The sequence below is a fragment of the Orbicella faveolata genome, unplaced genomic scaffold (genome assembly GCF_042242905.1).
Source record: "Orbicella faveolata isolate gen_17 unplaced genomic scaffold, um_ofav_v1 contig_2, whole genome shotgun sequence".
Taxonomy (NCBI): domain Eukaryota; kingdom Metazoa; phylum Cnidaria; class Anthozoa; order Scleractinia; family Merulinidae; genus Orbicella; species Orbicella faveolata.
The window spans coordinates 23,611,875-23,626,579 of NW_028301547.1; the positions used below are offsets into that span (position 1 = coordinate 23,611,875).

The 14,705-nt window shown below is 38.8% G+C and overlaps 1 protein-coding gene across 2 annotated transcripts; it reads left to right on the forward strand.

Annotated features, from left to right (window-relative positions):
* The first annotated feature begins 1 nt into the window (after position 1).
* On the forward strand, positions 2-14,626 carry LOC110065153 (nucleolar protein 11-like). Of its 2 annotated transcripts, XM_089288939.1 has the most exons (22): positions 18-203; positions 341-454; positions 1,415-1,471; positions 2,189-2,346; positions 2,876-2,945; positions 3,261-3,362; positions 3,859-3,916; positions 5,410-5,543; positions 5,809-5,887; positions 6,936-7,173; positions 7,514-7,580; positions 7,920-8,003; positions 8,280-8,346; positions 8,723-8,793; positions 9,438-9,568; positions 10,185-10,230; positions 10,680-10,759; positions 10,889-10,999; positions 11,684-11,762; positions 11,884-11,973; positions 12,548-12,655; positions 13,727-14,626. In XM_089288939.1, the coding sequence occupies exons 1-22, from the start codon at positions 72-74 to the stop codon at positions 13,844-13,846; spliced, it is 2,196 nt and encodes a 731-aa protein (XP_089145065.1). In that variant the 5' UTR covers positions 18-71; the 3' UTR covers positions 13,847-14,626. The 2 variants fall into 2 exon arrangements, with proteins under 2 accessions (XP_089145066.1, XP_089145065.1); XM_089288940.1 differs by lacking the exons at positions 12,548-12,655; positions 13,727-14,626 and having other exon boundaries at positions 2-203; positions 11,884-12,369.
* The last annotated feature ends 79 nt before the right edge of the window (positions 14,627-14,705 follow it).

Sequence of the window (14,705 nt, forward strand, 5' to 3'; positions counted from 1 at the left end):
GAGATACCACGCATACAGGTAATGCGGAATTCTCTGACCAGATCAGCAGGCTCACAGTCTCCACGTGCAAAATGGCGGACCTCAGAGAACCTTTCGAACTTTGTAGAGTTTTGGAAAACGGCTCGCTTATTGGAATATCAAGACACGCTGGTGGTGATAATGTTCTAATTACGTTTAGAGATAGAGGAGTTGTTGCTTATAACGTAAGTAATATAGCATTTGTAAGAAAAAAAGTCGAAACTTTCAAGATTGTACACAATTTATCCAACTACATGTATGTAAACACGAGTTTTGCTGTTGAGCAAGATCTTAATTATTAAGTTCACATGTTATCGTACAGCTTCAACATCAGAAGCTTATTAACAACTGGTCAGTGGAACAAAGAAATGAAGTAACAAGTGCTGCCGTTCATAATCCGGCGGATGAAACTTTCTTAATGGCTGTAAACAAGACGGTAAGAAACTTACATGATCATGTTAAGCTTATGTAAGTTTAATAATTTTTCAGACGCATTTGTGACACATAGGTCTCTCTAATGTAGAAGTATGTCATCCTGACTATCTTTTAGTGTATACATCTTGAGAGCAAAACACCAGTTGCTGCAGCTGATTTTGACACACTGGAAACCAGATCCAAAAGTACAATAATGTAGCATTGATTCTGAGAAAAGTCACTGGTAACATGCAGTGTATGTACCTCGGGCAAGGGGGGGGGGGGGGGGGAGGGGGGAGGGGGGAAGGACTCCCATGGGAAATGCTCATCATCTCGCTTAGGGGTATAAATCAAGGATTCTGGTCTCACTTAAAGTGTTCTTGACAAAACAGCACTATTCTTTGCTGTGGTATCTTTTAAGAGTCAAAGAAAGTTTGAACCATGCCCAGATTGGTGTCCTTTAGGGATTTAATAAAAATATTTTTATGAGCATCCCGACCATTTCATATGGGAGTCACCCCTGGGGTATGTACATGTAGCTCTATAAAGAAGTTTTTTTTCTGGACAACAATCTTTAACAACAAAAACAATGATCTTTATTTGTGCTCCAAGCAACAACCAATCAGGGACCTTTCACATATTTCAATTATTATTTATAGCTGGCTAATAACCTAGTATGAAAATTTTTGGGTTAAATCTCATAGTCCAATCTCAAAGATCCTACCCTAAAAGAAATCTTAACTTCAGGAGATTGCAAATTCCATGTAAAGAGGGTAGTGAATAGAAGAATTAATATGAAACTGATGGAGAAACTATGCTTGGGAGGGAGATGCCCAATATATATATATGCAGGCTATGGGTATGTCCCACTCTGAGCTTTATCAAACTACACGCATTTTGTTGTTTGTGTTAAGCCTTTAAGTTGGTAAAATATATGTATTTTCCATAGCTTAAATTTAGTTTCTTCCCGCCTTTTTTTCAGGAAATTTTTATATGGAAAGAAACAGATTCTGATTTGAAATCATGCCAACAAATGCAAGTAAGATTGTTTGAAATGTATGACAATTTGCACTTATATTGAGAACTACAGTGCTGTAAATAATTTTGCTTCTTGTTGACTTGATGGATGACATAAGGCCAAATTTAGAACTGCCGTTGGGCAATTGACAAATGTGTCAATTTTATTTATCAATATCCCACAGCTCAATATCTTCTTGTTATGAGCCACTTGGTCATACTAAAACAACTTACAAACAGCTTGATCTCAGCTCTTGGGGACTTAATGCGCTTGTAAGTGGCAAGGAGCATAAGATTAGCCAGTAGAAATCCAACCTACTTTGAAAGCTTGTTTTCATTTTTCTCTCTGTCAGTGTTAGGGAATTTGTTGAGAATCAAGTCTCTTGTGTTTGATACATGTATATTCGTCTCAAATTCATTAATAATTCATCAAGTTAAAAAATCACAACCGTGAAGGAGGTTTGTATACCTGGTCTTAATTAGCATAGATTTTGATGATTTTACTTCCCGTTTACTCCTTAGTTTTTGTTTTGATTGAGAAGATCTATCAAAATTCATTGGCTATCCAAACACCTTGAATTTCATCAAAAATACTCCACTGCACGCCGTTTATTTCGACTCTCTTCTTGGTGTTTGGATATCCCAATGAAACACTTGTCTCTTGTGTTTGACATATTACCTCATGTAAAATGGCATTATATGTTTGGAATTAATCTTGAGGTTGTTTTCTGCATTTCAGTCTGACAAGAATATCTTCAGCTTTCATGTGTGGAACAACCTACAAAGCCATCTGCTTGTTATATTTGAAGATGGCTCTTCATTGTTTTTGTCAGATTTGCTAAATACCAGTGAAAACAGGAAAGTGAAAAGAAGGAGAAGCACAAAATCTTCGCAAGAGTAAGATTTATTGCCAAATAATCCTTGATCAGTTCTTATTCTGCCAAGGGATGCAAAAGGCCTCATGAAGTAAATTTTTAAGTTACCTGCAACATAGTACATCCAGGATGATGCTTTAATGTTATGGTCCAGAAAATCCCACTTTTTAGCATGCTGTGAATAGAACATAGTAATATTGGTAATGATCACCAGCATGAAATCTATCATTAACTGTAGATTTCCGTGTGACTAGCATACGAGTTCAAGTATTGATGATAAAAACTAGTCTTTCAAATGACAAAGTGGTCAAATTCTGATCCCAGGTCTTAGAAACTTGTAAAAAGAGCAGTTTATTGTCGGTATGTACCAGTACTATATGACTCATTAACATAGTGATAACAACAGCAATAATAATATTATTAAATACAATAAAAAATATTGCCTTCCTGATTATTAAAATGTAAAATAATTTCCTCTACTCGGAGTTCAGTAAAGGCAATATTTAATAATGATAATATTATTGTTTTAATTTATACTTTATAATTTGAAGTTTCAGTCTTGTTTGGAGTTGTGCTTTCCAGTATCAGAAGCAACCATATTCTGCAACAATAAGAACACAGGTATGTATTATCTGTTTGGTACACAAAGTCATCAATCCAGTGTGAGACACTTGATTTGAATTTCTGATATTATTTTTGCTCATTTTAGAGGCTCATGCAAACCTTGTCATAAATGTTTGGAAATGAGTTTTACTTCATAATCATTTTACTGTAAATCAAGCTTATTTTATGAGGGTGGTTTAGCACCAGGACTTGCTTTTTAAACAGAAGAAATCGTGAACTTGAAAATGCCTAAAGACTTTTAAATAGTTTGTACATTATAACATTTTTTTGAGTCTTTTGTGATGTTTCTTTTTTTATGTTTACTTCTGTTAGGAAACAAACAAGTACATATTGAATATTACAAATTATGGATTATCAGGACCCAGTAACATAAACACAGAGACCGTAGAGATTGAGTTAACCCCTCCTGCAGAGGTATGGTGTTGTCATGGGCAATCTGAGCTGCAGTTCTGTGGTATAAAATTAGTTTTCATGGCATATTTATCATCATATCAAACCAGGGAATTAGAACAATTTCATGCAGTTTAAATCAACTAAGAGTTCAGTTGCTCTTATCTGTGCCTCAAGCAACTCCTATGCCTCTCTAAATGCTCTTGTGCTCTCCAAAATTTTCATGTGCATCTTAACTTGATAGATGCACAATAAGCATGAACTAATTCTTCACTAAGTTTAAAAATTCACTTTACTCTCCAATTCCCCCTTGCCTCAATTCAATGTTGTGCGATTGCGTCAACAGACCACAGGAAAGAAGCTGGTACATTGTTTGGAGTAGGGAAAAGGCCTGGGATGAAATAAAACTGCACTCATGAAGAACATGAGATTCAAAGTGACATTCTGTCAATATGTTGCTGCCATGGGTCATTCTTTAAACAGAAATTTAGTTTAATTTACTTTGTTTTATTGATCTCAGGTTTGTGAACTCCTGTCTTGCTGCGTACATGAGGAAGGACATCATATCACATCATACTGTGAGTAAAAATGCAAAAATGATACAATTCATGCATATACAGTATATATACAATCATGTACTTAACCCACAAACCTAGTCAACTGCTGATGAACAGCAACATCCTTGCCCTCCCCTCTTCTCCAGTTGAGGGGTTGTGGCTAGACCAGGGGGACTGCTGGGATGCATTTTCATTACCTATCAGGGCTCAAAGTTTATTCTTGGCTTTGGGAGCACTTGTGCGACCAGGTGTAAATTTTTACGCGCACTGCCGAAATTTTAGGCGCAGAGTTAAAAATTTAAGGCGCACAGCATCAAATACTTGGAGCACCTACCCCAAAAGAATACTTAACGCTCCAAAAAGAGCGACTCAGGCTTTGTGTTGCAAACTGGGCCTATTCTAGGAGTATTGAACACAACAAAAACAAATAAAAGAATCAGGATATTTCACACAAGAGTTAAGCTTAGATATTAACTTCTGAAGTCACTTCATTGAGTATCCTCACTATCCAGTTGCTTGTTGTTTGCCTCACCTTTCAAATTCTGTTCACGAAGATTCTTGATTTTTTCAACATCCGGGTATTCGTGAGAACTAGCACGAACTTTGCACATTTGGCTAGCTTTCAAGCCATAGAATTCGTGGACCAGCCTGTTCCGGAAATGCTGGACATTTTTGTATGTCAGACAAGCCAAAACAAAGCTTTCTGTAACCGTTGTTCGCGAAGAACGAGCACACGATTTAATCTCATCCCCACTTTCCACGCTTTCTGCTGGGACCACCTGGCACCATGACCCCCATTTGGCAACCAAGAAGCACGTGCTTCATTCCTTCATTTGCATGTGTCATCGGAGTTGTTTACAACACAGAACGTTGGGAAGAAATGAACGTTCGAGTTCGGAGAATCCATTGGGAAATAAGGCTTAAAGACGATGAATGGAACACACACCGATGAAAGGAAAATGATGCAACTTTATTATTTGATGCCTGGTTGTGTTATATGTATGTTTATATTTATATTTATTAATCGGAGTACGTTAGTATGGTCAGGTGAGTAAGCACTAGAGAAGTCACACTGTACTTTGGCTTTTAAGGCGTGGTGGTGCGACCACACATGATTTTTTAGGCGCACAGCCAAAAATCTAGTCGCAAATGCGACCAGTTGGTCGTTAACTTTGAGCCCTGCCTATAACAGCTAAACCATCAGAGGTAGAACACCTTGGAACACCTCAACCCAGCTTCCAAATACTGAAATGCAAGAATCAGTCTTTCCAAGGAAAGTTTGGTTGAAATAACAGCAGAGCAAGTCCTTACCCAACTCTCTAGTCAGCCTGCAATTTCAACACCTGACTTAAGGCTCCCTAGACATGTTAAGCTGTTGACTACTCTACCTAGCACAGGGGTTGAAACAGTACCCCCTTCCCCCACAGTGGCCCTGTATTTCTTGGCTGCCAATAAAATTTAACTGTTTACCTTGAAAGTATATTACTTAAATATGTTTAATGTTCGATACACAGGGTCTAATGGAGTGCTTTGCATCACAGAACTAGAAACAGTGCTACAGCTGGGCACAAGTGGAAACATGTCAGCACTTTCCTGCAGAGTAATTCATAGACTACAACCTATGCACAAGGAAAGAAACAAAAACAAGGTCTTAACATTCTTTTGTCAAATGAAGTGTTCTTAGCGGTCATTAATTTTGTTATATTCTTATTTCACGGCCTGGTTAATGTAAAGAACAAACATAATTTACCTTATTCCATCCAGAAACAGGTCTGCTTGCATAGACTGCTATAACTATAAATTTAAGTAGCCTGAAGGTTTACGTATATAATTTAATACAATAGTACAGTAAAGCAGAGATTACATAATGTGTACTGATTTTGTAATTCATTAATTTGTTTTATTCTTTACAGGGATCTGTTGCTTTGTCAGCCATAGACACTGACCATGTTTGTCTCTGTGGAAGCTGTACTATTGATGGAAAATTAAAAGGTACAAAGAATGATACAGGTGGAACTTTTTTTTACAGTAAAGAAACTGGAAACCACAAACACTTGACATAGTTTGTACAAATTTTTTTTGTTTACTATAGAATGAAGGCTTTACACCTATTGTCTAAGATTAGTGTTCTTGCCATGAACATTTGGGTACTATTGGAGGTTTTGATGGAAGTTAAAAATGCTCCAGTAGAAATGTCCAAGTGGAATGCATAGAACAGAGCAATGTGCTTTGCAGAAGGGACATAGTTGATAGTTCAGATGAAGATCCTTCTTTCTATGGTGACTAAAAAAATGTACAAAAAATTTTCATTCAGTGTTAACATTCAGCGTTAACATTCAGCGTTAACATTCAGTGTCCTCACTGTAACATGATACAGTCGATATGATACGATACAGTATTTACGATAGGATACAATAAAATACTTTATTTAATGTGGGGTTTACACTTAGCTAATCAGCTAGTTTACAGGTAATCCACAGCCTTAGTACATGTATATTCTAAAAATTAAAACTAAAAATGTACAACAATTGATCGGATAAAACTATAAAGGCAGAGAACTAAAAATCACTAATCAATGATACAATTTCAAAAGAAGAGTGGTGTGCTCATTGTGTCCAAAAAGTTCAGAGTTCATCAAAGAGGCCAGTTGAAAAACAAAGGGAATCACATCAAGGTTGAGCAATTAGTTAAATAATTTCTTTAATTCTGGCAAGACTTGAAGCCAAGTTAGAACTTCAATATATTGAAATTGGCATATTGAAAATGTGTGGCTCAGTAAAATACTACCCACCCCCCCCCCCCCCCCTCTTGGAAGGTCAGATGAAAGTCTGAGGGAGTGGGAGTCTCACAAGCCATGGAAAGTTTTTAGCTAAACTGTAATAATGTTAAAGAATGCTGGAGAGTGAGATGGTGGGTTTCAAACAAAAAGCATTTTATTGAGATGTGAATATTTTCTGAAAAAGCTGAACGCATGTAACACTATACTTTGCTGTTAGAACTGCTCTTTTCTCATCACTCTGCATTTTTTATATTTATTTAGATGTAATCATGGTGTGGAACATTAAGTATGGTACATTACAGTCCTGGCAGACCCTCGATAAAATAATAGAAAAACAGAGTACATTGCTTGGTCATGTGCGGAGTAATGGAGCTTGTTATGCGTGCTGTATTCCTGGCTTCATTTGTGTTGGTTTTCACCACTGTGTGGCTGTATGTCAGTTGTCGATTGGCACATGCTCTTTAGCAGCTGCTCTTGGTCAGTTAGATTCCACTGCAAAGTAAGTACTTACAGTGTATATTCCTTGCAATTTTTTTATTCCCTGGCATAAACATTGGCTTATTTAAAAATTCAATTTGATGTTAAACACAGTACCTGGTTAACGTCCTGCGAGGATGCCCTTAGGGCTTGGCGCACAATTGGGGAGTGTGTGATGAGCCACAAGAACATCTGAAGCTGCACCTGTTCTGTGCTTATTTTAAAACTATTAGAAGTTACTCTCCTATTTAAGCTAACCAGGGATTTTGCATTAGTAATTTCATGTTATCTTGAACTCGCGCATTCTCAAAAACAGTTTTGTTTGGATTGTACTGTTTACTGGGTATTTTGTTTTTGTTCAGGTTTCTAATAGATGAAACTTCAAAACCAGAGTTACTTGTTACACCAAAGCTAGCAAGACCAGGCGAGGTGCGTAGTGGATTTTGGCATCGATCGTAAACGTTAGGCTTGTTTAAGGTGTTGCGCTGGAGGACTACCATAAGAAAAAGTCGGCGATGCTTGTCAGAAAATTTGAATGTAACCCCTAAAAGAGACCGACCTGGACATTGCTCAAGCTTTATTCAACCCCAAAAAGATAACACTGAAAACTGAAATTTCTATGGTTTTATTATTTCTTCGAGTGCATGGCATATTGTTCCACACACCCTAAGTGAGACCAAAATGCTTGAACGAGACAACAAGGATCCTCAACCTTTTTATGTGCTCCCTCTGAAATATCGTGTACTCATAGTTTGTTGATTTTTGCAGGCTCTTCAGAGTTGGTCAGAGTTAATTGTAAAGGAGGATCAAGTTGAAAAAGAAGTGCTGCAAAAGTTAACAGATCCATTTAAGGTACATTTCTTGACAAGTTTCTGATAAATTAATTATTGTAAACATACTGTGAACTTTACATCTAACGCCTCCATGTAAAAGTGAGTTTTGGGATGGTCTTAAAATATTAAATAGAAATGAAAAGTTAACTGGTGAGTTTGAATATGTTACAGCAAATTTGTGTTAAACAGTCATTGGTATTCTTTTTACGTTGTACAAATGTTACGTCAATTTGTAAGTTTGTACCTAAACATTTGAAACTTGACTAAAACTATGTTGTCCTCCTTTCTCGTTAAGACTCCGACGCTTGATACGTTTTCTGCAGAACTGGAAAATTACATGAAGTTAAAGCTATCCAAACAAGGTATGTACACTGATACAGTGAGACCAAAATAATAAGGTCATGGATCTTCTTTTTCGTGGAGTCCTCTATAAACGTTTACCACGTAATATCGGCCAAGATTTAGCACCTCATCGTACGCCAATCGATACACCTCATTTTTATTTAGACCTCTCGGCAACAGGCCGTTAATTCAGTCCTTGAAAGACCGTTGTAGAGAAGTTCAGCTTTTCTTTTAGTTTCGGTTTCAGAATCAGATTCGGAAACTGCCAAGTTTTCTCAAAAAGCGATGCAACACTTGTTCTCCAATCCCCAGCCTATATAACTTCTTTTATTTTGAAAAGTGTCTAAACAAAGACAATTTATATTTCTAACTACATTTAATCACGCTTTCTTGCAGATGGCAAAGCTGAAGCTTCAACCTCAGCACCAGAATCCGGCAAAGCGTCAAACGTGCCATTTCAAGGCAAGGTATGTCAGACGATAAAAGACAATAAAATTGTTTAAATTCTAGTTGCAACAGCTGACTTCCGTTCCCTTTGAATTCCAAACTTAACATATCAATTCTTTGTATCAAAGCAGCGTTTTAGGCCCCATCCACGTTACGCCGGAGAAATTTGAAAACGGAAGTTTCTCTATGAAAACGTATCAAATGTTTTCTGTCCACACTAGACCGGAAAAATTGGAAAAAGCAACAATCACCGCTCATTTTGGATTTGTGTTTGAGGAAAAGAGCGTCAGGGTAATCACGTGACTCGTGATGCAATCGTTTTCGAAAAGCTCCGTTTTCAAAGTGCTTTACGTCCACACGAAAACGCAAAGTCGGTGTTTTCGGATTCCTCTGGTTTGAAGAGCGTTTTCGAAAGCTCCGTTTTCGTGACAGATTAGTATGGACGGTAGGCCTAACCGTAGAAATAAAGCTGCGTTATCAAATTACTCTGGCGTAGTGCTTGGACGCAGCCTCAGGGGACTTCAAGTTATTAGAACCCTCCATTTTAATTATGGGTCAGGTTACCACACGAAAAAGATAGATAACATGTTAATGGTTAGGACAATATTAAAAAAAGAATAACCAACTCTAAGTCCGAGTTTTTTTTGTTGTTATTTCTTTTTAGTTCGGTAAGAAGACAGAAGTTCTATCTCAACATTTTATTACCAGTGTTCTGTCCAGATGTATCAACGAGAAAAATTTTTGGGCAAGAAAATCGGTATCTGAACTTGTCAAAACCAAGTGTGTACCACCCAGGTAAGGTAAAGGTGATATCATTAGCAGTTGGTTAAGTTTAATTGGTTAGTATCACTGAAAAAAGACAAAATTATCTTCTCGCGCTAAATATTTTCCCGAGCGAGGGGCATCACAGCCTCGATCCCGAGCCCTCTCTCTCTCTCTCTCTCTCCTTTTGGCTTAGCCTCCATTGTCTCCTCAAACAAGGGAGGCAATGGAGGAAGAGTCTGGGATCGAGGTGGCGAGGTCAGAGATTCCATACTGATGACGTAGCTCCACAGAGATCCGGGTGGCGTCTCTGATTGGTTGTTGCGCAGTTTTGAATTTTCGCGCGAAAGTAACAACGAATCAGAGGCATTACACTAGTGTGTAAGGAACAACGTCATCAGCATGCAATTTTTAAGGAAGAATCAAAGAAGTCTCTGTTGTGGATTTCTTGAATTCAGCGTGCAAAGAAAGCGTTGTGTTGATAACTCGGGTCATTGGAGTAGAAGAAAAACCTAAAGACATGTAAGACTGCAATCGGATCCTGCAAACGCAAGTGAAAAGTTTTCATGAGATTTCGAGAATTAAGTCCTCTGTGGGAGCAGATTTGACTCTAGGCTAGATTTTTATGTGTGTTGTTTTGATTTTATAGCTGCAGTAAAGAACTTTTGGATTGTGTTGTAGAAAAGAACGATTTGGTAAGTAAGTCAATTTTAAGTAAAATTCATATTTGTTTGAAAGTAACTATCCAATCATTTCCCAAACTGGACAGCACTCGATTCCACTCATGTCCAATGCACCCGACCTGAGTCGGGTCGGCTCTTTATCCAGTCGACCCTGTCTTACCGGAAGTTAGGTCGCGATATTCAAAACGGAAGTGAATTCGCGTTATCGGCAGTCAGCTTGTCAAGCTCACTTCAGATAGGGCCTGTTGAAAATTTTGATGGATCGTGAATGATTCAACATGGCCCTGTGGAATTGTTCACTAGCTTTGGGGAAAACGATAGTGTTATGAATATGAAATTTTTCGTGTCCAGTTCGCGTCTCTCTAGAGAGGAAAGAATTGCGCTTACAAGGAAAGGTTTTTTTTTTATCCTGTCTATGTAAGTACGCTAACTGCGATTGTTTTTTTCTTGTTTTCATGTAGGAGCTTCTTAGAGAGTGCTACGAGAACATTAAGGGGATCTCTGAAGATACCATCGTCCTTTGTGTACGCCACATTTTGAGGTTTGTTCTTTTCCTTAAAATTCCCTACACTAGAAATTGGAGATGCCGAGGACGGCGTCGTTTAATCCTTCTCTACTTTCAATTTGCCAATTGCTGAAAGGAATTGATCCCTTGTCTTCCTCCCTACAGCCCAGAAGATCAAATACTCCCTAAAGAGTCAAGTCAAAATATCCCAGAAGAATCACAAGAAGATGACAATTTTCGCCGGATGCCACTGGGCAAGACAGCGGCAAAGTACCTGTATCCTAAAATACACATTATTTAAGTAATAAAAGCTGCGCGTGTTCAGAGCTGGGTTAAAGTCTGACTCTTTACGCACAAGCTTTGTGTGTTTATTTGGACGCGAATCTGTCGTATACGGGCGTTTTTGAAATGCTGGAAAAGAACCTCGTGATTGCCACCTTACCACCCCCTAACTTTATCTCTTGCCAAGGTGCTAGCAGCATTACATTGAAAGAAACTCTGAAAAATGAAATGCCAGTGTTATATCGTTTCAATCGTAACCTTTCCGCTCGAAATAGAATGACCCTCGGCTAAATCATTAGTCAGGTTGGTGAGAATTCAGCGGCAGCCCCTTGAGTGACAGTAGTGGACCCCCGGCCCCAGCCAGGGGGGAGGTAGCAGTCTCTCGCACAGTCCCTACGTGTTCCTTTGATTCCTCCTTCATCAAGTGAGTATTTCCGCTGCCATCTCATTCTCAGGAAAAGGCTATTACTCATTTTACTTGTGGTAGTTTATGATATTCTGTAATATAAGTACATAAGGACCCAACACTAAGTAAGGTCACTTTAAAAAGATCTGAAAGCAGACACTTAAATCATTCATTATTGTTGCTTGTCCATTTGGTAGTTAGCCTGGAAATTACCACTGTATCGTCCACATCTTTTTTAGGTGCAGTATTTTCTCCTTAACTAACAACTGCAGCTGCTCAATATTAAGCTACCCTGTAAATGATATTTTCCTCCAGACTAGTTTAAAGAAGCTCTCCTTTGAAAACGCTCTAGTAAGTGGCTTCCTTTAGTGGTGCTAATTAACAATGGCGGTGTCCTATTGTGTGTTTTTTTTTCTCAGCTGCTTCTTTAACCGGCTCTAACTTTCTTTCAATGATTTTTTTTATTTTCAAGCTCTTGTTGAAGTTTCTTATGTACCTCATGTATCATGGTCTGACAGGCTTCGACGATGAAGTGGATTGTAACACACTGAAATACCCACAGGTAAAACTGCTTGTTCTGTTGTCATTCCTTGAAAATCACCCCCAGTTATTATTGCATAAGATATTAAAGTGCAGAAAGGCCAGGTTCAAAGTGCGGAACAATGTCCTTCTTAGTAGCAAACCCATAATTGCAACCTTTGGTAATGTACTCAGCTTTCCAGTTATAAATTCTATCGTAAAAAGTTTAGGACGACAAACGCTATGGGACATGATGTGGGGACGTGAAGCGGGGACAAGCCTCTTCGTGTGTACGCATAGGAAGCATGTTGCAGAGACAGTACGCCAGTTGGTGCACATAAAACAGATTGAAGTGTTAAGATGTGGGTTTAGCGGGGACAATTTGTAAGAGCAGCGCACAAGATGCAATATTAAAAAGTTAAAAGTGAGGTCATTTTGTCCCTGCTTCATGGCGAACGATTTCAAACCAGCTGATATTCATGCAACAGGTTGCGGGGAGAAAAGTTTGTCTCCGCAACAAAACTTTTTCGAATAAAAGGACATGTTACACGAGGGAAACTGTCACTGCGACATGTCCCCTTGTGTGTGTCGATCTTTACAGTTCACCTATTTTGTAGGTGTTGGACTGGGCAGGACTGCTGTTAAACGCTCATTACACTCAACTGGTTCTCATGCCCGAAGCCCACGAGCTACTGGTCAGCTGTCACAAACTTGTCGCTCAACAGGTACAGGTTACATATTATGTTTAAAGTATTGGTTTGTCTTTCTCAAGACAAGGCTTAGTGGTGTTGGTGTGTGGGGGGAGGGGATGGTTGGGGAAGGACTTGAGACATATCAAACCTCTTAATTGTGAGGTGGACATGAAAAATTATAGTCGTAGTTGTGTTTGTAGTTTACACAGTTGTAAAGACGGCTAAAAATGATTGAGGCCTTCGTCGGAACTCGTAACCCTCCGCGTTGCCGGTGTAATGTGACACAAGCCAATTCCCAGTTAATGTAACCTGTTGCAGGCTCTCCGCGGTCAGCCCCCCCCCCCCCCCCCCCAAACGTGTATTTTTGGCACGCCCGCGTTTTCAATCATCTCTACTAACCGAGAGCCTGGAAGCTCAGTTTAAGCGGCTACATACCTCAGTTGAGAAAGCATGTAAAGTCATGACTTGTTTGCTGCTTCTTTGCAATTGCCTAAATCGTATTCACAACTGGGATAATCATTACTTCGGTTGACACTCAATCCGGAGTCCATAGATGGTAACTAGTCGTTTCGCCCGATAGGATTCGCCCAGACTTTAAGTCTGTTCGCCCGGGCTGAAAGTTCAATGAAGGACGTATTAAATTCGTTCTTTTAACTAAGCGAGCGAAAAGGACAATATTGTGGGCATTATGAAACAAAATTGTACAAAACATGTTTATTTGTCGTTCTTTGATCCATTGACCAAAGATCTAACAGTCCGGGCGAAATGGCATCAGGAGAACTGGCTAACCCCAATTCCCACAGATGATTCCATTCATTCATATCACTGATTAGTGAAACCTAGCTATCACCTTCTTAAAGCACTTATTAATAGCCCTTTTTTATTGGTAAATTGGTAACAAAGGATTTCGTAAGTTAGGTTGCCGCGGAAAGCGTACGCGGCAATGCCGAGTGGTATTATGGGTAGTATTAGTTTGGCGTTGCATGAATGAGGTTCACCTTCCCTCAGCAAGGAGGAAGGAAAAAACATTAACAACCTATCTTGAAACAGCTGTATAATTTCTGCGAATCCGTTTAGCAAATTAACCAATTCAATTTTCCTTAGGTCCGCACTTATGACAAATTACGTACTTTGGATAGTTTCCTGGAGCATTTGGAGAAGCGAAAGCCTTTACCCAAAACAGAGAAAGTTGGACTCTACAGCATAGAAACTCTGGAATTATGAAATGATACATCTGTGTAGTAAAGGCAGGGTACTTCTCTTTGTTCCTTATGTCAATTGGCTTCGTTTGAAGATTGGGCACGAGAAACCGAAGATTATTGTACATTTATGTGGCTGCTATCCGTTCGACGTTGGAACAATTATGAAAGAGATGTATGGAGTTAGCGCTCATGATGGCAGATTGCTGTACACATTGCTGTGCTTGGAGCAACTATTATAGAGCACGTGTTAGCACAACCTTCAGTTCCACTCTACTTGTGATAGCTAGATGATGGCTTCGGTGCCGGTTGACAAAAAAGCGCGAAACGAAGACAACGCTTTTGACCATACAAATGGTCTCTCGCCAGAAAAGAAAATTTTCACGTCATATTTTCCATGATTAACATTTTCACACGAGCCCACGAGACATTGTGACATGGGAAAGAAACCCATTATTGATGTTGTCTGCGAAGTTTTGGAAGAATTAAGGTACTTTAATGAATGTAAATAGTATCCTGAAGAAGTCTGCTCGTTGCAGCGCCTTAAATTCTCGATAGTGTTGTTTGTATAGCTTTTTCAGAAAATATCCTCCAAGCATACTTGTACTTCGGAGTACAGTACTACTATAGAGTACGTAATGAATCGGGACAAGTGTTCCACACAGCTGCTTTATCAGAACTAAACAAAACTAATCTATGTATAATAATATAATGGTATAATCACGTGATTGCGGTTAGGGTGTACAAAACAATGGTTACAGATTATCTAACAAATAAGGTATTCATAAAATAGGAACAAACGCTACACAGGTCAAACGTCAAACTTTACATAAGACGAACTAAATTGCAATTTGAGTCGATCCAAACGGGTAAAGCTCGACCAT